Genomic DNA, 24,767 nt, shown 5'->3' with positions numbered 1-24,767 from the left:
GCTTGTGGCCAAACGTGAGAATCCTTTCAAATGCTGCTATTAGCTTGGCCCTGGCTGGTGTGACTCAGTGGACAGAGCGTCAGCCTGCAGACTGAAGGGTCCCAGGTTCGATTCCGGTCAAGGGCATGGGCCTTGGTTTGGGGCACATCCCCAGTGGGGGGTGTGCAGGAGGCAGCTGGTAAATGTGTCTCTCTCATCGATGTTTCTGACTCTCTATCCCTCTCTCTTCCTCTCTGTAAAAAAAAAAAAAAAAAAAAAAATCAATAAAATATATTAAAAAAAAAAAAAGCTATTAGCTCTGCCGAAACTGGTGTTGTGGCTCAGTGGATAGAGCGTTGGTCTGTGGACTCAAGGGTCCTGGGTTCGATTCTGGTCAAGGGCATGGACCTTGGTTGCAGGCACATCCCCGGTAGGGGGCATGCAGGAGACAGCTGATCGATGATTCTCTCTCGTCGATGTTTCTAACTCTCTATCCCTCTCTCTTCCTCTCTGTAAAAAAGCAATAAAATATATATATTTAAAAATAAATAAAAATATTTTTTTTAAAAAGAAAGGGAAAAGCTATTAGCTCGTAAGAACATGTGGTCAGTCACTTCATAATGCAGCGGGCATTTAATTTGAAGGCGTGCCTTGAACATTTATGTAAAACGCATTCCACAGACAGGTCCCTGGCCGCTGGGTAAAGCTGGCAATACAGCGACTGGTCCACAATGTGCTTAACTCTGTCGTTTCTACCGGACAGCCCACACGTCTTGGGAAAGCACCCACTATGTACAAGGCATATCAGTACCACGCCTGTCATTTCATTTAAGGCCATTTTTTATTTCTTTATAACATGCTAGCCTCTAAGTGTGACGTGCTTGGTCTAAACAGACCTCTATCTACGTAAGACATTGAATTTCCAGCGGAACAAAAACACAAAGTACAGCCCTGGCCAGTGTTGCCCAGTGGATAGAGTATCAGCCTGCGGACCGTCGGGTCCCCACGTTCGAATTCCGATCAGGGCATATGCCCTGGTTGCAGGCTCGATCCCCAGTGGGGGGGCGTGCAGGAGGCAGCCGATCCGTGATCCTCTCTCATCATGGATGCTTCTATCTCTCTCTCTCCCTCTCCCTTCCTCTCTGAAATCAATAATATATATATATATATATATATATATATATATATATATATATATATTTCTTTTTAAAAAAAAAATAAAAAAGACTGACGTTTTCCAAGTTTAAATGGCTTAAGATCAGAGTTCCGAATCAGTGGAGCTGGAGTCAGAACCAGCATCCACACTCCTCACCCTTCGCCTGTGAGACCCTGTTATAACTGTTTTCATTCCAACATGCACTTGCTGGATTTTTGCAATTGCCGGGCGGACCGGAGGGCTCCGGAAGGCTGATTCTGCTCCTCTCCCTCCCACACACAGAGCTTAGGGCCAGCTGGTGAGACATAGCTCTCCCATGTCTCACTTCCTGCCGCCCATCCAGCACCCCCAAGTAGCCAAACATCCAGGAAATGAGTTGTCCTCACCCTAGTAAGCCAATCAATAAACATTAGCTCCGGCCGAAACCGGTGTGGCTCAGTGGATAGAGAATGGGTCTGCGGACTGAAAGGTCCCGGGTTCGATTCCGGTCAAGGCCATGTACCTTGGTTGCGGGCATATCCCCAGTGGGGGGTGTGCAGGAGGCAGCTGATCGATAATTCTCTCTCATTGATGTTTCTTTTTCTTTTTTTTTTTAAATATATTTTTATTGATTTTTTTACAGAGAGGAAGAGAGAGGGATAGAGAGTTAGAAACATCGATGAGAGAGAGTCATCGATTAGCTGCCTCTTGCACACCCCCCATTGGGGGTGTGCCCGCAACCAAGGTGCATGCCCTTGACTGGAATCGAACCCGGGACCCTCCAGTCCGCAGGCCGATGCCCTGTCCACTGAGCCAAACCGGCTTCGGCTCATTGATGTTTCTAACTCTCTATCCCTCTCCCTTCTTCTCTGTAAAAAATCAATAAAATATATATTAAAAAAAAAATTAGCTCTGGGCCAGAAGCCCTGCTGTCCTTGATATCAGCGGATGGGTCCTATGTAATAAAAGCCTAAGATGCTCAGTGACTGGTCGTCTGTTCAACCAATCAAAGCGTAATATGCTAATGATATGCTAAGGTAGCTCAACCTCCGGCTAGTATGTGCACTAATCACCAGGGGGCAGGCGCTGGGAACAGGAGGTTAGCTTGCTGCTGGGGTCCTGCTGATCTGGACTGGATTCGCCCTGGAGCCCTCCCTCGGCCCCCCTCCCCCATTCAGGCCCACCCCATGGGCCAACCATCTGGATCACAACTGTGCACAAATTTGTGCTCTGGGCCCCTAGTTTTGTTTTTGTAAAAAAATATATATTTTATTGATTTTTTTTTTTTTTTTTTTTTTTTTTTTTTTTTTTTTACAGAGAGCAAGGGAGAGGGATAGAGAGCTAGAAACATCGATGAGAGAGAGAAACATCGACTCCACTGCCTCCTGCACACCCCTTACTGGGGATGTGCCCGCAACCAAGGTACATGTCCTTGACCGGAATCGAACCTGGGAACCTTCAGTCTCCAGGTCGACACTATCCACTGAGCCACATTGGTTAGAGTTTTGTTTTTGTTTTGTTTTTTTTTTAGCTTTTTAAAAATATATATTTTTTATTAATTTCAGAGAAGAAGGGAGAGGGAGAAAGAAATGGAAATATCCATGGATCAGAGAAAAATCATCGATCAGCTGCCTCCTGCACGCCCCCTACTGGGGATGGAGCCCACCACCCAGGCATATTTTTTCTAGTCTCTTTCCTGTGATTGCGGCGTCCTTCAGTACCCGAACCCTGAGCCATGGGGGACGCGAAAGGGGTTCCCCCAGGGGCACCCCCCTCCCCATGCATAAATCTTCATGCATCGGCACCTCGTCATTTCCTGAAACCAAATCCGCCTGCGGGAAGGCCAGTACATTTCTCTGGGAGGTAACATGGTGTGGGGGGTGACACCTACTTTTCTCGGGCGACACGTGCAGCTTGGTCTGTCCCCGCACCAGCCTGCAGGTGGAGCCGTTGCCCCCGCACACCCCGCAGTTGTCCTCCTTGGCGCGGCTCCCCAGCTGCCGGTCACAGCCCACCGCCTGCGACAGAGCAGGGGTCAGAGCCGTGAGAATGAGGGAGGCGGAACCCTTCCCCTCCCCCCCTTTTTTTCTTTACAATACCTACACTGATAAAAGAGAAAAAAATGCAAATTGGCCATGCCTCCGCGACACCCCACCAGCCAATCAGGATTGAGTATGCAAATTAACCCGGCAAATATGGCGGGTTCATTTGCATACACAGGCACCGAGTGGAGGGGGGCCAGGGCACTTGCCTCATCACTATGGCAATGACACAGGCATTCCACCCACCGTCCCAGCTGATGGGGGCCTCTGGACAGAGTGGGAAGGCAGAAAGGTAATCCTGGGGCCAGAACAAAAGCAGTGCCAGGAGCCAGGGGAAGGAAGGCCCATTATTATTATTATTTTTAAAATCTATTTTATTGATTTTATACAGAGAAGAAGGGAGAGGGTTAGAGAGTTAGAAGGTACATGTCCCTGACCGGAATCGAACCCGGGACCTTTCAGTCCGCAGGCCGATGCTCTATCCACTGAGCCAAACCGGTTTCAGCCGGAATGCCTACTCTCTCTTTTTTTTTTTTTTTTTTGGTGCAAGATGCATTCTGGGGATTTTCTTATTTCTTTTTTTTTTCTTGATTTTTTTTTTTTTTATACAGAGAGGAAGGGAGAGAGATAGAGAGTTAGAAACATCAATGAGAGAGAGTCATCGATCAGCTGCCTCTTGCACACCCCCTACTGGGGATATGCCCGCAACCAAGGTACATGCCCTTGACCGGAATCGAACCCGGAACCTTTCAGTCCGCAGGCCGACGCTCTATCCACTGAGCCAAACCGGTTTCAGCAGGAATGCCTACTCTTGCATGAATCTTCATGCATCGGGCCTCTAGGACATATATTTTTATTGATTTCAAAAAGGAAGGGAGAGGGGGAGAGAAAGAGAGAGAAAAACATCCACGAGGAGAGAGAATCACTGATCGGCTGCCTCCTGCACGGCCACTACTGGGGATCAAACCCACAACCCGAGTACGTGCCCTGACTGGGAATCGAACCGTGATCCTAGGTGCTCACGCCAGCTCTGTTTTTACAAATAAAGAATCCGAATTTTACTGAGATTCAACAGCTCTCTGGCATTACACAGCTAGTGGATCATGTCAGTAACGGTTTTATTTATTTTTATTTAATTAATTATTTTTTTTTATTTTTTTTTAGTTTTATTTTTTCATTTACCGGCAAACCCTTGCTTTATTTCAGTGAAGATTTTAGGAAGCCAGGTCACCTGACGCCGACACCTCAACACCGTTCTACACCTTCCCCCCGCCCTTTTGTATCAGCAGATGGATGACGAAGAAGCTGGTTTCAGCCCTGGCTGGTGTGGCTCAGTGGATAGAGCGTCTGCCTGAGGACCAAAGGGTCAGGGGTTGGAGTCTGGTCAAGAGCATGTCCCTTGGTTGCAGAGTGTCAGGAGCGGGGTGTGGTGTCTAAGGAGAAAGGCCGTGACATCTACGGAGAAGGGGCGTGGCGTCTCGGAAGAAGGGGAATGTCGACTGGAGGAAGGGGCGTGGCACGCCGGGAGGAGGAGCGTGGCGCATTGGAAGAGGGGCGTGGCATCCCGGGGAAGGGGCGTGGTGTGTAGGGAGAAGGGGCGTGTCATCTAGGGAGAAGGGGTGTGGCACGTCTGGAGATGGGGCGTGGTGTCTGGGGAATGGGCGTGGTGCCTACAGAGAGGGGGCGTGGCATCTTGGGGAAGCTGCGTGGTGTCTAAGGAGAAGGGGCGTGGCAGTCGGGAGAGGGGGCGTGGTTTCTCAGGGGAGGGGCGTGGCATCTACGGAGAAGGGGCGTGGTGCCTGCAGAGAGGGAGCTTGGCATCTAAGGACAAGGGGCCTGACGCCTTGGGAGAGGGGCGTGGCGTCTGGGGGAAGGGGTGTGATGCGTCGGGAGAGGGGGCGTGGCACGTTGGGAGAAGGGGCGTGGCAGTCGGAAGAGGGGGAGTGGCACGTTGGAAGAGGGGGCGTGGCACGTTGAGAGAGGGGGTGTCCCGGGGAAGGGGCGTGGTGCATCGGGCTAGGGGGCGTGGTTTCTCAGGAGAGGGGCGTGGCATCTATGGAGAAGGGGCGTGGCGCCTGCAGAGAGGGAGCTTGGCGTCTAAGGACAAGGGGCCTGACGCCCTGGGAGAGGGGCGTGGCGTCTCGGGGAAGGGGCGTGGCACGTCGGGAGAGGGGGCGTGGCACGTCGGGAGAAGGGCGGTGGCACGTCGGGGAAGGGGCGTGGCACGTCGGGAGAAGGGGCGTGGCGTCAGGGAGGGCGCCCACCTGGCAGGCGCCGCTGATGCACATGTCCAGGGCGCCGCGGCGGCAGCGCGTGCCGTCCAGCACCTTGGGCGCCAGCTCGGCCACCAGCGCCTGGCCGCGCGCGCGGCAGCGGAGCGCGCAGGGGGCGGCGGCGTCGTCGCTGCGCGGCAGCCACTCGTAGTGGCGGCCCTGGTACGGCACGTCGTTGTAGGCCGAGCACTGCTGGGCGCGGAAGTCCTCGGCGTCCGGCGGGCAGTCCTGGCGGGAGAGGGAGGTCCGGGGTCACCCGGGAGGACGTGGGCACCGGAGGCCGGACCCGGGGGCCCGCGTTCCCGGAGACCATCCCACCGCCCCCCGCCTCTCTCCCCGGAGCCACCGCCTTCCTGCTCAACGTCCAAGGCGGATCCTTAGCCCCAGCCGGTGTGGCTCAGTGGGTAGGGCGCCGGCCTGCAGACAGAAGGGTCCCGGGTTCCATTCCAGTCGAGGGCATGGACCTCGGTTGCAGGCTCACTCCCTGGCCTCGTTGCAGCTTGTGCAGGAGGCAACCCATCGATGTGTCTCTCTCCCATCGATGTCTCTCTCGGTGTCCTCCTCTGTCTTCCACTCTTTCTTAAAAATCAATGGGAAAATATCCTCGGGGGAGGATTAAAAATAAGAAAGAGAGAGAGAGAGAGAGAGAGAGAGAGAGAGAGAGAGAGAGAGAGAGAGAGCAGAAAGAAAGAAAGAAAGAAAGAAAGAAAGAAAGAAAGAAAGGAAGGAAGGAAGGAAGGGAAAGAAAGAGGAGAGAGAAAGAAAGCAGAGAGAGAAAGAAAGTGGAGAGAGAGAGGAAGGAAGGAAGGAAGGAAGGAAGGAAGGAAGGAAGGAAGGAAGGAAAGGAAAGGAAGGAAGGAGGGAAGGAAGGGAAAGAAAAAAACAAAGAGAAAGAAAGGGAAAAAAGAAGAAAGAAAAGGGACATATATAAAGTGGGCTTACTGCTCAGCTCTGAAAAAAATGATGAAATAGCCCTAACCGGTGTGGGTCAGTGGATAGAGTGTGGGCCTGCAGATGGAAGGGTCCCGGGTTTGATTCCGGTCAAGGGCATGTACCTCGGTTGCAGGCTACTGCCCAGCCCCAGCCCTACGTACAGGAGGCAACCCATTGATGAGTCTCTCTCCCATCGATGTTTCTCTCTGTCTCTCCCTCTTTCTTTTTAAAAAAAAATATATTTTATTGATTTTACACAGAGAGGAATTAAGAGGGATAGAGAGTTAGAAACATCGATGAGAGAGAAACATCGACCAGCCGCCTCTTGCACACCCCCTACCGGGGATATGCCCGCAACCAAGGTCCATGCCCTTGACCGGAATCGAACCCGGGACCCTTCCGTCCGCAGGCCGACGCTCTATCCACTGAGCCACACCGGTTTCGGCATCTCCCTCTCTCTTTCACTCTAAGTAAAAAATCAATGGAAAATACACCCGGATGAGGATTAACAGAAAACAAAAAAAGCCCTTTGAACTCTGAACTCTAATAGACATTAGGTATTATTTCTAGGAATTCAGAAATCATGCAATACCAAATGAGCTCATCAATGCGAAAGGGCCCCCAGAGCATCACGGTATTGTTTAAACCTCTGTTGTCCATTAAACAATGACTCAAAACGTCCACGAAGGGGCCACGAGGTGGTGAGCTTTAGGGGGCACATGGCAGCACTGTCACTGCGAACATGCATGGATTTTACTAGGTCCTGCATTTTTATCACGGAACTTACATGATTGCTGCACGTCTTATAGCGAATATTCTGCCCCTCGCAATTCCTAGAAGGAAGGAGGAGGGGAGAGGAGAGAGAACCATGATTTCATGGAAGTGGCAAGCAGCAAAAAATAAGTAAATACTAAAAACAAATAATAATTAAAAAAAAATAAAAGGAAGCCGAAACCGGTGTGGCTCAGTGGGTAGAGCGTCGGCCTGCGGACTGAAAGGTCCCCGGTTCGATTCCGGTCAAGGGCATGTACCTTGATTGCGGGCACATCCCCAGTGGGGGGTGTGCAAGAGGCAGCTGATCGATGACTCTCTCTCATTGATGTTTCTAACTATCTCTCTCCCTTCTCTGTACAAAATCAATAAAATATATTAAAAAAAATAATAAAATCGCTTCTGCTTTAAAAAATAAAAATAAATAAATAAAATAAAATAAAAAGAAGCCCAAACCAGGCCCGTAAACCTTTTCGTGTGCCCATTATCTCTCAAAAATTCAAAGTTTGCTGAAACCGGTTTGGGGATAGAGCGCCAGCCTGCGGACTGAAAGGTCCCGGGTTCGATTCTGGTCAAGGGCATGTACCTTGGTTGCGGGCACATCCCCAGTAGAGGGTGTGCAGGAGGCAGCTGATCAATGATTCTCTCTCATCGATGTTTCTAACTATCCTTCTCTCTTCCTCTCTGTAAAAAATCAATAAAATATATATATTTTTTAAAAATTCAAAGTTTGAATTCTAAGAAATAGCGTTTGTGAGTCAGCTGGCTACAGGGTCTCGTGGTGGAATAGATTTAAACAGAGAGTGAATTCTCACCAGGCCGGCGTGGCTCAGTGGCTGAGCGTCGAACTAGGAACCAGGAGGTCAGGGTTCGAGTCCCGGTCAAGGGCACAGGCCCGGGTTGCAGCCTCCATCTCCAGTGGGGGGCGTGCAGGAGGCAGCCGATACATGCTTCTCTCTCATCATCGATGTCTCTCTCTCTCTCTCTCTCTCTCTTCCTTTTTTTTTTTTTTTTTTAAATATATTTTATTAATTTTTTACAGAGAGGAAGAGAGGGGAATAGAGAGTTAGAAACATCGATGAGAGAGAATCATAGATCAGCTGCCTCTTGCACACCCCCCACTGGGGATGTGCCCGCAACCAAGGCCCATGCCCTTGACCGGAATCGAACCCGGGACTTTTCAGTCTCCAGACCAACGCTCTACCCACTGAGCCACACCATTTTTGGCTCTCTTCCTCTCTGAGATCAATAAAACTATATATATATATATATATATATATATATATATATATATATATTTTAAACTGACTCTTTTCCAAAACACAAGTGTTTTTCTTTGTTTTTTTCTTTTTTTAAAATACACTTAGTGTCCAGATGATGATGATCTCTGAATGCATAATAATCTGGCCCCTCCGTGTGTGTGTGTGTGTGTGTGTATTGGAGGCCCGGTGCATGAATCCGTGCATGGGTGGGGCCCGGCCAGCCTGGCCAGGGGGAGGGGACATGGGCGGTTGGCCGGCCTGCCTGCTGGTCAGACTCCTGGTTGAGGGGACTGTTTGCATATGAGCCTTTTATTCTATAGGACAGACACAGAGTGGCCAGATGATTATGCGTTCAGAGATCATCATCATCTGGCCACTCCGTGTATATTTTTATTGATCTCAGAGAGGAAGGGAGAGGGAGAGAGAGAGAAACATCCATGATGAGAGAGAATCACAGATCGGCTGCCTCCTACAGGCCCCCCCCCCTCCCTTCCCACACTGGGGATGGAGCCCGCCAACCCGGGCACGTGCCCTTGACCGGGGATCGAACTGTGACTTCCTGGTGCCTAGGCCGACGCTAACCACTGAGCTACACCGGCCGGGGCTCCTTTGGCTGATATTTAGACAGCAGGTGGTGCCCCCTCCCCCCATGCTAGGCCCTTCCAAAGCCAACGAGCCAGGGGTCTCCCATGGGACCCCCTCCACACCCACCCACCCCCAAACCCCCATCCCGGCCCCGCTCACCTCCCACTCAGGCACCGGCGCCGGGAGTAGGAGGCCCCGCCCCCGCAGGTCCGGGAGCAGTCGCTCCAGTCGCCCCAGGCGTCCCAGTTGCCATCCTTGTCCTCCTCCTCCTCCTCCTCCTCCGCGGGCGAGTTTCTGGAAGTCTGGAGACAGGAAGCAGACAGCACGATCAATCCCACACACACGCGCACACACACACACACACACACACACACACACACACACACGCGCGCGCGTGGACACACCCTGACCCTCCCTTATTCCCGTCCCCAGAATCCTTTGCCAAGGTGCCCGCAGGCGCCTGGCTTTGGGGAACGGCCCCGTGCAGGGCAGAGACCGTCCAGGGGGGGCCTCATCACCGAGCGTGTCAAACTCGCGGCCCGCGGGCCACGGGCCTCCTATATGGGGGCCGTGCTAGCCTTTGAGTTTGACATGCTTGGTCCACCTGCATGGAAATTCTTTACATTCGCTATGTATTCCCTTGTTTTATTCCCAGTTGTATATGAAAAATGCTGAAATGGCACAGCCGGCGTGGCTCAGGGGCGGAGCGTCGACCTGTGAACCAGGAGGTCAGGGTTCGATTCCCGGTCAGGGCACAGGCCCCGGGTTGCAGGCTCCATCCCCAGTGAGGGGCGTGCAGGAGGCAGCCGATCCGTGATTCTCTCTCATCGTGGATGTTTCTCTCTCTCTCTCTCTCTCTTTTACTCTCTGACTTCAATAAAAATCTATTAAAAAAAGAAAGAAAAAAACCCACACATATTTTAATGTTTTTTGGGTGGTAAAAAGGCAATCATTACAGAAGTTAAAAATGCTGAAACGATAAAATGCTATAAAAAGTATTGATGCGTCATCATCATCATATAAACCTGATATAGAAAAGACTGCCCACTGTAACCAGTGTGGCTCAGTGGATAGAGCGTCGGCCTGTGGACTGAAGGGTCCCGGGTTCGATTCCGGTCAAGGGCATGGACCTTGGTTGCGGGCACATCCCCAGTGCGGGGTGTGCAGGAGACAGCTGATGGGCGTTTCTCTCTCATCGATGTTTCTAGCTCTCTATCCCTCTCCCTTCCCCTCTGTGAAAAGTCAATGAAATATATTTTTTTAAGAGAGGGAGGAGGAAAGGAAAGAATGACCAGACTCCGTTGCTTCCCCGCAGGCTCACAGGCCCGGCTTTCCTGGGGCCGGGCCAGGAGGCCTATTTATAGCTCCGCCGGCCCCTCCGGGAGGCGGGGTTTGGGAGCCTCCAGGCCGGGCGGAGAGGGCCTGGCAGCCGCAGCCGGAGATGGCTAATCAAACCCACACTGTTTACCCTCCCATTAGGGGGCTGCTCCCTGCTCCCCCATCTCCTCCCCATCACTCACCGCCGGGAGCCGGCACACACCGCACACACACTCATACACACACACACAGACACCACGCCATACACACACACACACACACACACACACACACACATACTCAAACAACACACACCACACACACACCACACACACAGACACCACACCATACACACACACACACACCCATCACTCACCGCCGGGAGCCGGCACACACACACACACACACACCACACACACAGACACCACACCATACACACACACACACCCATCACTCACCGCCGGGAGCCGGCACACACCGCACACACACTCATACACACACACACAGACACCACACCATACACACACACACACCCATCACTCACCGCCGGGAGCCGGCACACACCACACACACCACACACACAGACACCACACCATACACACACACACACCCATCACTCACCGCCGGGAGCCGGCACACACACACACACACACACCACACACACAGACACCACACCATACACACACACACACCCATCACTCACCGCTGGGGAGCCGGCACACACACACACACACACACCACACACACACAGACACCACACCATACACACACACACACCCATCACTCACTGCCGGGAGCCGGCCCACACCACACACACCACACACACCACACACACAGACACCACACCATACACACACACACACACCCATCACTCACCGCCGGGAGCCGGCCCACACCACACACACCACACACACCACACACACAGACACCACACCATACACACACACACACACATCACTCACCGCCGGGAGCCGGCACACACACACACACACACACACAGACACCACACCATACACACACACACACCCATCACTCACCGCCGGGAGCCGGCACACACACACACACACACCACACACACAGACACCACACCATACACACACACACACCCATCACTCACCGCTGGGGAGCCGGCACACACACACACACACACACCACACACACACAGACACCACACCATACACACACACACACCCATCACTCACCGCCGGGAGCCGGCCCACACCACACACACCACACACACCACACACACAGACACCACACCATACACACACACACACACCCATCACTCACCGCCGGGAGCCGGCCCATACCACACACACCACACACACCACACACACAGACACCACACCATACACACACACACACACCCATCACTCACCGCCGGGAGCCGGCCCACACCACACACACCACACACACCACACACACAGACACCACACCATACACACACACACACACCCATCACTCACCGCCGGGAGCCGGCACACACACACACACACACACACACACACACACAGACACCACACCATACACACACACACACCCATCACTCACCGCCGGGAGCCGGCACACACCACACACACACACACACACACACAGAAACCACACCATACACACACACACACCCATCACTCACCGCCGGGAGCCGGCACACACACACACACACCACACACACAGACACCACACCATACACACACACACACCCATCACTCACCGCCGGGAGCCGGCACACACCACACACACACACACACACACAGAAACCACACCATACACACACACACACACATCACTCACCGCCGGGAGCCGGCACACACCACACACACCACACACACAGACACCACACCATACACACACACACACCCATCACTCACCGCCGGGAGCCGGCACACACACACACACACACCACACACACAGACATCACACCATACACACACACACCCATCACTCACCGCCGGGAGCTGGCACACACCACACACACACACACACAGAAACCACACCATACACACACACACCCATCACTCACCGCCAGGAGCCGGCACACACCACACACACCACACACACAGACACCACACCATACACACACACACACCCATCACTCACCGCCGGGAGCCGGCACACACACACACACACACACCACACACACAGACACCACACCATACACACACACACACACCCATCACTCACCGCCGGGAGCCGGCACACACCACACACACACACACACACACACACACACAGACACCACACCATACACACACACACACCCATCACTCACCGCCTGGAGCCAGCCCTGTCCACCCGGAGTGCCATAGGAAGCACAGCTTTCACTCATCACACACACTCACACACACACACAGTCACACCACACACACACACACACCACACACACCACACACACACACCACACACACACCACACACACTCACACATACACACTCACAGACACACATACACCACAGACACACACACACACCACACACACACAGATACACACATACAGACACACTCACACACATACACACAGAGACACACACACTCTCACACATACACATGCACACACACACACACACACACTCACACGCACACCACACAGACACACGCACACACACACACACACACACACACACACGCACACCAAGCTCTTCTGGACTTTAAGGTGTGGAAGCCCAGGCACCCCCTTAACGCTCAGCTGCCACCGATTTCTCCTTCTGCCGGGAGAAATATACATGAATATATATTGATGTCAGAGAGGAAGGGAGAGAAACATCCATGATGAGAGAGAATCACAGATCAGCAGCCGCTGCAGGCTCCGTCCCCAGCGGGGGGCGTGCAGGAGGCAGCGGGTCCGTGATGCTCTCTCCTCATGGATGTTTCTACCTCTCTCTCCTCCCTTCCTCTCTGAGGTCAATAAAAATATTTTTAAAAAAACGTGTCTTGCCCAAACCGGTGTTGCTCAGTGCATGGAGCGTCGGCCTGCGGGACTGAAAGGTCCCGGGTTCGATTAGGGTCAAGGGCATGGACCTTGGTGGCGGGCACATCCCCAGTGGGGGGTGTGCAAGAGGCAGCTGATGGATGCTTCTCTCTCACCGATGTTTCTAGCTCTCTAACCCTCTCTCTTCCTCTCTGTGAAAAAATCAATAAAATAGCCGGGACCGGTGTGGCTCAATGGCTAGAGCACATGTGTCAAACACAAGGCCCGCGGGCCAAATCCAGCCCGCCAGGCCTTGCAATGTGGCCCGCACCGCGCTGTCATCACTGCACTCCGCTGTCAGTTTATGACATTGTCAGTTTATGACTGTTCAGTAAACCATTCGGCCCACGATTTAGGCTGGATTTTAGATTTTGGCCCCTTCTCTGATTGAGTTCGACACCCCTAGGCTAGAGCATTGGCTTGGGGACTGAAGGGACCCGGGTTCAGTTCAGGTCAAGGGCATGTGCCTTGGTTGCGGGCACATCCCCGGTGGGGGGTGTGCAAGAGGCAGCTGTTCGATGACTCTCTCTCATTGATGTTTCTAGCTCTCTATCTCTCTCCCTTCCTCTCTGAAAAAAATCAATAAAATATATATTTTTTAAAAATGTAAAAATAAATGAAGAAAAAAGAAGAAAAAACTCCAGGACAGTGGCATTCTGGGCTCGCCCGTGGGATGTGGGGGGAAAGGGGGGGAAACTCCACGTTCCCATCCACGTGTCCCTGCCTCCTCCCCATCCCCTCTGCAAACCTCTGGCTCGGGCCCCCATGACTCACTCACAAAGGAACGGACCCACAAACCCCAAAGGCTGGCTGCCTGAAGCCATCACTCTCCCCTCCTCCCCCGCCCCCCCTGCTCCAGCCGGGCCAGCATCCACCTGGCACGTCCCGGACCCTAAATAAGAGGGCCCAGCCCCCCGCCCCCATCCCATGTGCCCCGGGCCTGGGCCCACCCTTCCTTTTCTAGAAGTTTCCGAAGAGGGAGACTGCCCACGTCCAAGACGATCCCGGAAAGCAAGGAGGAGGAGGAGGAGGAGGAGGAGGAGGAGGAGGAGGAGGAGGAGGAGGAGGAGGAGGAGGAGGGAGGGAGGGGGCCGAGGCCTGCCAGCTGGCTCACCGCAGGCATGGCCGGGGCCAAGGCCGGCCCCAGGCGGCCGCCGGCCGGTCGGAAGAAGCCGCTCAGAGCCAGACACAGCTCTCTCTCTCCCCCGCTCAGAAAGAATGTGTGAAGCAACAGTCAGTAGGGCCCTTCTAAGCCTAATTAGGAGAAGGAGACACGGGAAAAGAAGCGTGGCAATGAGACCAGCCCTGGCTGGTGTGGCTCAGTGGGTAGAGAGAGCGCCGGCCTGCGGACGGAGGGGGTCCCCGGGTTCGATTCCCGGTCAAGGGCATGGACCTAGGTTGCAGGCACATCCCCAGTGTGGGGGGGGGGGTGTGTGTGCAGGAGGCAGCTGACGGATGTCTCTCTCTCTCTCTCTCATCGATGTTTCTAACTGTCTGTCTCTCTACCTTCCTCTCTGTAAGATATCAATAAAATATATATTTTTTTTTTTAAAAAAAAAGAAAAAAGAGCCAAAACCGGTTTGGCTCAGTGGATAGAGCGTCGGTCTGCGGACTGAAGGGTCCCGGGTTCGATTCCGGTCAAGGGCATGGACCTTGGTTGCGGGCACATCCCCAGTGGGGGGCGTGCAGGAGGCAGCTGATGGATGATTCTCTCTCATCGATGTTTCTAGCGCTTCTCTCCCTCTCCCTTCTTCTCTGTGAAAAATCAATTATATATATATATATATATATATATATATATATATATATATATATATATATATATTTTTAAAGAAAGATAGCAGAGACCCCTTGTTCCACGTGGTATGTGGCCCTCTTGGCGCCAAAGTCCGCCAGACCCATCAGAATCCCTACCCCAGGGCCCTCTGCCCCCTGGACGCAGGCCCCACCTGCTAGAACCCTCGGCGTTAGGCACTGCTTTTTTAAAAAATATATATTTATTTTATTGATGTTTTTACAGAGAGGAAGGGAGAGGGAGAGAGAGCTAGAAACATCGATGAGAGAGAAACATCAACCAGCTGCCTCCTGCACGCCCCTCCACCGGGGATGTGCCCGCCACCAAGGTACGTGCCCTTGACCGGAATCGAACCTGGGACCCATCCGTCCGCAGGCCGACGCTCTAGCCACCGAGCCACACCGGTCAGGGCCCGGCCACGCCTTTTGTTCGTTTTTTTGTTTGGTGAATCCCCACCCGGGGTATGTTTCTACGGATTTTTAGAGAGAGAGAGAGAGTCAGGAAGGGAGAGGGAGAGACAGAGAGAAACATCGACGTGAGAGAGACACATCGATCGGCTGCCTCCTGCACACGCCCCACATTGGGGATCCAGTTTGTGCCCTGACTGGAATCGAACCCGGGACCCTTCGGTGGGCAGGCCGACGCTCTACCCACTGTGCCACACCAGCCGGGGCCGGCAACGCTGGCGTTATTCTCTGTTTCCAATGGGGCTGGGACAGGCTCCAAGACGTGCTCAGGCCTCAGCTGCTCAGGCATCGAGGGAAAGCAAGGGGAGGAAGTAATCTGGGTCCCCGGGTGCCATGGTCTGCCTCTCAGCACCCACAGCCTTGTTCCCCTGCATGATTTAAACACATACACACCCCCACACACATGTACACACATGCGCACATGCATGTGCACGCACAAGCTCTTGCACACGTGCACATTCACAGGACATGTGCACACACACATCCACACACTCACTCACATACACGTGTGCACTTGCAAACACACGTGCCTATGTATGTGCATGCTCACTCCCATTCTTTTTAAAAAATATATATATTTTTTTGATTTTTTTTTTTTTTACAGAGAGGAAGAGAGAGGGATAGAGAGTTAGAAACGTCGATGAGAGAGAAACATCGACCAGCTGCCTCCTGCACACCCCCCACTGGGGATGTGTCCGCAACCAACAAACATGCCCTTGACCGGAATCGAACCCGGGACCTTTCAGTCCGCAGGCCGACGCTCTATCCACTGAGCCAAACCGGTTTTGGCTCACTCCCATTCTTGCACACATGTGTGCACACACCTGCTCACACATTCATGTGCATACACCCACACACACTCGTGCACAACCTTGCACACACGTGCACACTCATGCCCACGCTTGCAGACACGTGTGCCCGCTCACACACATGCCGCACACATGTGTGCCTGTATGCACGCGCTCACACAGATGTGCACACAGGCATGCCCGCTTTGTTCTTTTCTGGTAAACAGGCTTGGCGAAAATTCCAACTTTGGCCCTAACCCATTTGGTTCAGTGGATAGAGCATCGGCCTGTGGACTCAAGGGTCCCGGGTTCGATTCCGGTCAAGGGCATGTACCTTGGTTGCGGGCACATCCCCAGTTGGGGGTGTGCAAGAGGCAGCTGATTGATGGTTCTCTCTCATCGATGTTTCTGACTCTCTCTCCCTCTCCCTTCCTCTCAGTAAAAAAAATCAATACAATGTAAAAATAAAAACAACGTTGGTGGGGGTCAAAGCTCAGAGGTCAGAGAACGGAATGTGTAATCAGGAAACAGTGCTTTTGGGTCATTTCGCTATCCCATAATGCATCTGGGGACCACCAGAATGAACCAGCCCATCACACATTTCGGGCAAAACACAAGAAACAGCGATTCTCATAAAAACACTATGGTACATCTCCAGGGGTCCTCAAACTTTTTAAAGTGGGGGCCAGATCACGGTCCCTCAGAGAGCTGGAGGGCCGGACTATATGAACTACTAATTCCTACTGTAACACCTCGGCTGCGCTCACTGCCCAAAAAACCTGGCGGGCCGGATCAGACTCCCCTGGGGGCTGCATGTGGCCCGAGGGCCGTAGTTTGAAGACCCCTGATACACCATGGAATACTACGCCGCCATGAAAAAGAAGGAATTCTCACCATTGGCAGCCACCTGGATGGAACTGGAGAACATCACGCTGAGTGAAACAAGCCAGTCGGTGAAAGAGAAAGACCACATGATCCCACTCATTTATGGATAAAAATAAGGAACATTATAAACCGATGAACCGAAAGATAGATGCAGAGACAGTAAAGCAACAAGCAGACTGTCCAATGACAGCGGGGAGGGGAGGGAGAGCTGGGGGAGAGAAGAGATCAACCGAAGGACTTGTGTGCATGCATAGAAGCACAACCAATGGACACAAAACTCTGGGGAGGGAGGGCATGTATGGGTGTGTGTGTGGGGGGCAATGGTAAGATATGTACACAGATAATACCTTAATAAAAAAAAAAAAATGAAAAAAGCCGAAACCGGTGTGGCTCAGTGGATAGAGTGTTGGCCTGTGGATTGAAAGGTCCCAGGTTCAATTCCAGTCAGGGGCAGGGACCTTGGTTGTGGGCACATCCCCGGTGGGGGGTGTGCAGGAGGCAGCTGGTCGATGTTTCTCTCTCATCGACGTTTCTAGCTCTCTATCTCTCTATCTCTCTCCATTCCTCTCTGTAAAAAACCAATAAAATATATATTTTTAAAAATGAAAGAAAAAGAAAGAAAGAAAGAAAGAAAGAAAGAAAGAAAGAAAGAAAGAAAGAAAGAAAGAAAGAGTCGCTCAATCCCATGTCCGGACCCCTCAGGAGCCACCCCCTGTGGGAGGGGGGCCCCGGAGACAGAACCCTCCGGCCGGTCTCTGCGGAGCGGTCTCGGCCGGCCCGGCCAGGCCGGGGCAGTACCTGGTCGTCGTAGCGGTAGATGAGGAACTGCTCCCCGGTGGTGTCCTCCAGGAAGCTGCCCTGCGGGGACAGTGCGAACTCCGGCAGGAAGTAGGCGCCCGGGGCCGTCTCTGCCGCCGTCTGCAAGGCAGGTCACCCGTCAGGAGCGAGGCCGGAGCAGAAGCACCCGCAGTGCGTGTGTGTGTGTGTGTGTGTGTGTGTGTGTGTGAGAGAGAGAGTGAGTGTGTGTGTGTGAATGTGTGTGTGAGTGTGTGCGTGCAGTGTGTGTGAGTGTGTGTGTGAATGTGTGGGTAAGTGTGTGCGTGCAGTGTGTGTGAGTGTGCGTGTGTGTGTGTGCGTGTGAGTGTGAGTGTGTGCGTAAGTGTGTGCGTGCAGTGTGTGTGAGTGCATGCAGTGTGTGTGTGAGTGTGTGTGTGAATGTGTGTGTGAGTGCGTGCAGTGTGTGTGTGAGTGTGAGTGTGTGTGAATGTGTGTGTGTGTGCAGTGTGTGTGAGTGTGTGTGCATGTGTGTGCATGTGTGCGTGTGTGTGAGAGAGTGTGTGTGAATGTGTGTGTGCAGTGTGTGTGAGTGTGTGTGTGTGAGTGTGTGTGAGTGTGTGTGTGTGTGTGTGTTTCCTATCCATTCACTCATTCCATCATCCATTCATTCACTTATCCTATCTACTAAAGACTAATATGCAGTCGAAACCCATGCGGCTCAGTGGATAGAGTGTCGGTCTGCGGACCGAAAGGTCCCGGGTTCGATTCTGGTCAAGGGCATGGACCTTGGTTGCGGGCACGTCCCTAGTGGGGGGTGTGCAAGAGGCAGCTGGTCGATGTTTCTCTCTCCTCGATGTTTCTAACTCTCTATCCCTCTCCCTTCCTCTCTTTAAAAAATCAATAAAATATATATTTTTTAAAAATGGGCAAAGGACCTAAGTAGACACTTTTTGAAAGGGGACATAGGGAAGGCCGAGGGACACATGGGAACATGCTCAACGTCAGTCATCATCCAAGAGATGCAAATCAAAACGACAATGTGGTACCCTCTCTCGCCTGTCAGAACGGCTGTCATCAACAAACCAACAAATGACAAGTGCCGGTGAGGACGCGGAGAGAAAGGAGCCCTCGGGCACTGCTGGTGGGAACGCAGACTGGTGCAGCCGCTGTGGAGGACAGTATGGAGCTCCCTCCAAAAACTAAACATGGCCAAACCGGTTTGGCTCAGTGGGTAGAGTGTCAGCCTGCGGACTGAAAGGTCCCAGGTTCGATTCCTGTCAAGGGCATGTACCTTGGTTGCGGGCACATCCCCGGTGGGGGGCGTGCAGGAGGCAGCTGGTCGATGTTTCTCTCTCATCGATGTTTCTAACTCTCTATCCCTCTCTCTTCCTATCTGTAAAAAATCAACAAAATATATATTTTTTAAAAACCCACAAAATAACAAAAAAACTAAACATGGAACTCCCATTTGACCCAGTCATCCCACTCCTAGGACTATATCCCAAGAAACCAGAAACACCCATCAGAAAGGACATATGCTCTGCCATGTCTCACTGCAGGCTGGGAGCCCATGGAGGGGGCAGGCCAGATAAACACACACACACACACACACACACACACACACAGATACACACATGCACACACAGAGAGAGACACACTGAGAGACACACAGAGACACACACAGAGAGACACACACAGAGAGACACACACAGAGACACACATGCACACACACAGAGACAGACACACACACAGAGAGACACACAGAGACACACACATGCACACACACAGAGACAGACACACATGCACACACACAGAGACATACAAAGAGACACACAGAGAGGCACACACAGAGACACACACACACAGACACACACAGAGACAGACACACACAGAGAGAGACACACAGAGACACACATGCACACACACAGAGACATACACAGAGAGACACACAGAGAGGCACACACAGAGACACACACACACAGACACACACAGAGACAGACACACACAGAGACAGACACACACAGAGACAGACACACATGCACACACAGAGACATACACAGAGAGACACACAGAGAGACACACACAGAGACACAAACAGAGACACACATAGATACACATGCACGCGCACACATGCACACACAGACAGAGGCACACAAATGCACACACAGGGACACACACACACACACACACACACACACACACACCCCGGCTGAGCAGCTCCGAGCTGACGGGTTCCAGAGAGTCACGCCCGGCAGTGACAGCCCTGAGCCTGCCCCGTGGTCCCCCCGGCGGCCAGGGCCCGCGGGGAGGGGCCGGCCCTCTCCCTCTGACAGAGCCAGGGCCCCGTGTCGGTGCTTCTGTTCTCGTGTTTGTTTTCCGCTGATGTCAGAGGGGGAGGGAGAGGGAGAGGAACGTCAGTGAGGAGAGGCCCGGAGGCTGAGAGGCGTGACTGGCTCGCCCGGGGCCTCTCCGTCCGTGTGTGCACGCTCCCTGCCTGGACCCTAAAGCCCCTACTGCGCGCCAGGCCCTCTGCTAGGCCCGGAGGGCGCACGGCCACCATGCCAAGGGTCCGAAATTTACGTCAGAAGCGGGTGGCTTCCTGGTTCCAATTCACACAGGACACGCATGGGCTAGCCTGTTCTGTTCACACAGGACACGCATGGGCTAGCCTGCTCCACTCACACAGGACACGTGTGGGCTAGCCTGTTCTGTTCACACAGGACACGTGTGGGATAGCCTGTTCCATTCACACAGGACACACATGGGCTAGCCTGCTCCACTCACACAGGACACGTGTGGGCTAGCCTGTTCCATTCACACAGGACACGTATGGGCTAGCCTGTTCCATTCACACAGGACACGTATGGGCTAGCCTGTTCTGTTCACACAGGACACGTGTGGGCTAGCCTGTTCTGTTCACACAGGACACGTGTGGGCTAGCCTGTTCTGTTCACACAGGACACGTATGGGCTAGCCTGTTCTGTATACACAGGACACGTATGGGCTAGCCTGTTCTATCCACACAGGACACGTATGGGCCCACAGGCAGGTCAAAGATACGGAAACACGAAGCAGAGTGCAGGGGGAGGAGAGTGGTGGGTAGGTGAGCACCCAAAGACCATGTATGTGTGTCTGTGTGCATGTATGTATGTATGTATGTATGGCTCCTGGCCATAGACAGTGGGGTGGTGAAGGCTGGCAGGGGGGGAGGGAGAGAAAAAGGGGGTGCTGGAGAGGGTCAATGGGGGGGGGATCTGTAATCCTTTCAACAAGAAAGAATTGCCCTGGCTGATGTGGCTCAGTGGATAGAGCATCGGCCTGTGGACTGAAGGGTCCCCGGTTCGATTCCAGTTAAGGGCACATGCCCGGGTTGTGGGCTCGATTCTCAGGAGGGGGCAGGCAGGAGAATGTTTCTCTCTCTCTCTCCCTCTCCCTTCCTCCCTGAAATCAATAAAAAATATATATTTTTAAAACAAGCCGAGCCGAAACCGGTTTGGCTCAGTGGATAGGGCGTTGGCCTGCGGACTGAAAGGTCCCGGGTTTGATTCCGGTCAAGGGCATGGACCTTGGTTGCGGGCACATCCTCGATGGGGGGCGTGCAGGGGGCAGCTGATCGATGACTCTCTCTCATCGATGTTTCTAGCTCTCTATCCCTCTCCCTTCCTCTCTGAAATCAATAAAGAAATGTTTTTTTTTTAAAAAAAACAAACAATAAAGCATTATTAAACACACACATACACATACACACACATCGCAGCCCATTGGAGGTGACGGAGAGCTATGGAAACCGAGGCCGAGCTCCCCTCCCCTCCGCCCCCCTGCCCTCCCCGGTCCCCCCATTTCCTCTCCCCGCCCCGGTACCTACCTGCAGGAGCGCCCAGTGCCTGAAGACCATCCACCCCAGCAGCCACCAGGGGCTCGTCCAGGAAGCCATGGGGGCCGGCGTCTGCAGGGGGGGTGTCACGTGGAGCCTACGGAGGAGGAAATGATTGATTTCCCACAGGCTCTGGCCCCGGGTCCCGCTCCCATGAGCTCCCACGGCCTGACAGACCCACCAGAGGCCGGCAGGGAGGCCTCTGTGGGTCCAGCATGGGGCTGCCTTTTTATTATTTTATTTTTTAATCTTTTTTAAAAAAACATATTTTATTGATTTTTTACAGAGAGGAAGGGAGAGGGATAGAGAGTTTGAAACATCGATGAGAGAGAAACATCGACCAGCTGCCTCCTGCACGGCCCCTACCTGGGGATGTGCCCGCCACCAAGGTATGTGCCCTTGACAGGAATCGAACCCGGGACCTTTCAATCTGCAGGCCAACGCTCTATCCACTGAACCACACCGCTTTTGGCTTTTTTTTTTTTTTATGGTTCAGAAGTTCTCTGTTTTATTATTTTTATTTTTTATTATTATTTAAAAAATATATATTTTATTGATTTTTTTTTACAGCAAGGAAGAGAGAGAGATAGAGAGTTAGAAACATCAATGAGAGAGAATCATCGACCAGCTGCCTCCTGCACGCCCCCTACTGGGGATGTGCCCGCAACCAAGATCCATGCCCTTGACATGAATCGAACCCGGGACCTTTCAGTCCGCAGGCCGACGCTCTATCCACTGAGCCACACCGGTTTCAGCAGTTCTCTGTTTTATTTACTTACTAGAATCTGTGCACGTCGAAAGGGAGTTGATTAGAAGAAATGTTTTCATGTGGCTCTTTGCACTTTCTCTATTGTACACGTGTCAGAGATGAACAAGGATTCGTAAAATGTGTATGAAAGTCTCCCTCCCGCCGAAACCGGTGTGGCTCCGTGGACAGAGCATCAACCTGCGGACTGAAAAGTCCTGGGTTCGATTCCAGTCAAGGGCATATAACTTGGTTGCGGGCACATCCCTAGTAGGAGGTGTGCAGGAGGCAGCTGATCGATGTCTCTCTCTTATTGAAGTTTCTAACTCTCTATCCCTCTCCCGTTATCTCTGTAAAAAAAAATCAATAAAATATATTTTTTTAAAAAAAGAAAAAAGAAATATCCATAGTGAGAGAGAATCATGGATTGACTGCCTCCTGCACGCCCCCCCTCTCCCCACCTCTGGAGATCGAGCCTGCAACTCGGGCATGGGCCCTGACTGGGAATGGAACCCGGAAGCCTTCAGTCCGCAGGCCCACTGAGCCACACTGGCCGGGATCTCTCTCATCACGTCAGGGGGCCAGCTGGGCCTCCCTCCCGTGTGCTGCCCGGGCCCGCCGCCTTCCAGAAGCCCGGGCGTCTACGCGCCAGCCTCTTTCCAGCTCACCCGTCAGCAGCGGGTGTGGCCGCTGGCAACCGACTCGGGAAGCCCACTCGGAGCCAAGGGGGAGGGCACCTGCCAGCTCCCTGCTGCAGCTTCAGGCAGAACGGAGTCTCAGGCAGCCCCAGCCGGTGAGGCTCAGCGGATAGAGCGTCCGCCCTGTGGGCCGAAGGGCCCCGGGTTCGATTCCCGGTCAAGGGCAGGTACGGGGGTGGCAGGCTCCTTCCCGGCCTGGCCCTGTCGGTCGGCCCTGGTTAGGACTCCTGCAGGGAGCAACCCATCGATAATGAGTCTCTCCCCCCCACCGACGTTTCTCTCTGTCTCTTCCTCTCTCTTCCACTCTCCCTAAAAAAATCAATGGGAGCCGAAACCAGGGTGTCTCAGTGGATAGCGTGTCGCCCTGCAGACTGAAGGGTCCTGGGTTTGATTACGGTCAAGGGCATGTACCTTGGTTGCGGGCATATCCCCAGTGGGGGGTGTGCAGGAGGCAGCTGATCCATGATTCTCTCTCGATGTTTCTAACTCTCTATTCCTCTCCCTTCCTCTCTGACATCAATATATATATATATATATATATATATATATATATATATATATATATATATATATATATATATATATATATTTTAGCCCTGACCAGTGTGGCCCAGTGGATAGAGCGTCGGCCTGCGGACTGATGGGTCCCAGGTTCGATTCTGGTCAAGGGCATGTACCTTGGTTGCGGGCACATCCCCAGTAGGGGGTGTGCAGGAGGCAGCTGATGGATGATGTTTCTCTCTCATCGATGTTTCTAACTCTCTAACCCTCTCTCTTCCTCTCTGTAAAAAATCGATAAAGTATATTTTAAAAAATCAATGGGAGCCGAAACCGGTGTGGCTCAGTGGATAAAGCGTCGGCCTGTGGTCCCAAGGGTCCCGGGTTCGATTCCAGTCAAGGGCATGTACCTTGGTTGCGGGCACATCCCCAGTAGGGGGTGTACAAGAGGCAGCTGGTCGATGTTTCTCTCTCATAGCCGTTTTAGCTCTCTATCTCTCTCCCTTCTTCTCTATAAAAAATCAGTAAAAAAAATATATTTTAAGAAATCAATAAAATATATTAAAATTTTTTTTTAATCAATGAGGATTTACACACACACACACACACACACACACACACACACACACAATGCGTCTCAGGCCAAGTCAGCCAGCCCAGAGAGGGCAAGCGACCTGCCTGAGGTTGCACAGGGCTGGCATGCGCTCCCAGACCCCCCCACCGGCCACGGGGAGCCCCCAGGGGAGCCGGAGCTGCAGGGAGTGCAGCCGGGGTCCCCGGAGGCAGCGGGGGCCGGCCTGGCGCGGCCGGTCCGGGGCGGGCCTCCCGGTGGCCCGGCTCCATCTGGAGAAAGCATCACCGAGAGGCCGGCCTGATGCGATCCGCAAATGTGCGGCTGCTTCCTTCCGACTGGCGGCTCCGGGCTGCGGGGAGGGGGCCGGATGGGGGTGGGGGGCCAGGCAGCGGGGGCGACCCCCT

The 24,767-nt window shown here is 53.0% G+C and overlaps 1 protein-coding gene across 5 annotated transcripts in view; it reads right to left on the bottom strand.

Annotated features, from left to right (window-relative positions):
* Positions 1-24,767, bottom strand: part of ADAMTSL3 (ADAMTS like 3) — a 68,823-nt gene that overhangs the window by 42,741 nt on the left and 1,315 nt on the right. For 4 of the 5 annotated variants that reach the window (XM_084868999.1, XM_084869000.1, XM_084869002.1 and 1 more), the window contains exons 2-7: positions 21,840-21,945; positions 17,996-18,115; positions 9,140-9,282; positions 7,150-7,195; positions 5,421-5,657; positions 3,006-3,132 (exon numbers count right to left, since the gene is read on the bottom strand). In XM_084868999.1, coding sequence (XP_084725125.1) covers positions 3,006-3,132; positions 5,421-5,657; positions 7,150-7,195; positions 9,140-9,282; positions 17,996-18,115; positions 21,840-21,945 — 779 coding nt within the window. Of the gene's footprint in view, positions 1-3,005; positions 3,133-5,420; positions 5,658-7,149; positions 7,196-9,139; positions 9,283-17,206; positions 17,245-17,995; positions 18,116-21,839; positions 21,946-24,767 lie in introns of those variants that run through there. The other variant, XM_084869003.1, reaches the window with a different exon arrangement.

This window comes from Pipistrellus hanaki (genome assembly GCF_964339955.1).
Source record: "Pipistrellus hanaki genome assembly, chromosome: 21".
Taxonomy (NCBI): Eukaryota; Metazoa; Chordata; class Mammalia; order Chiroptera; family Vespertilionidae; genus Pipistrellus; species Pipistrellus hanaki.
This window is presented reverse-complemented; position numbering and strand designations above follow the sequence as displayed.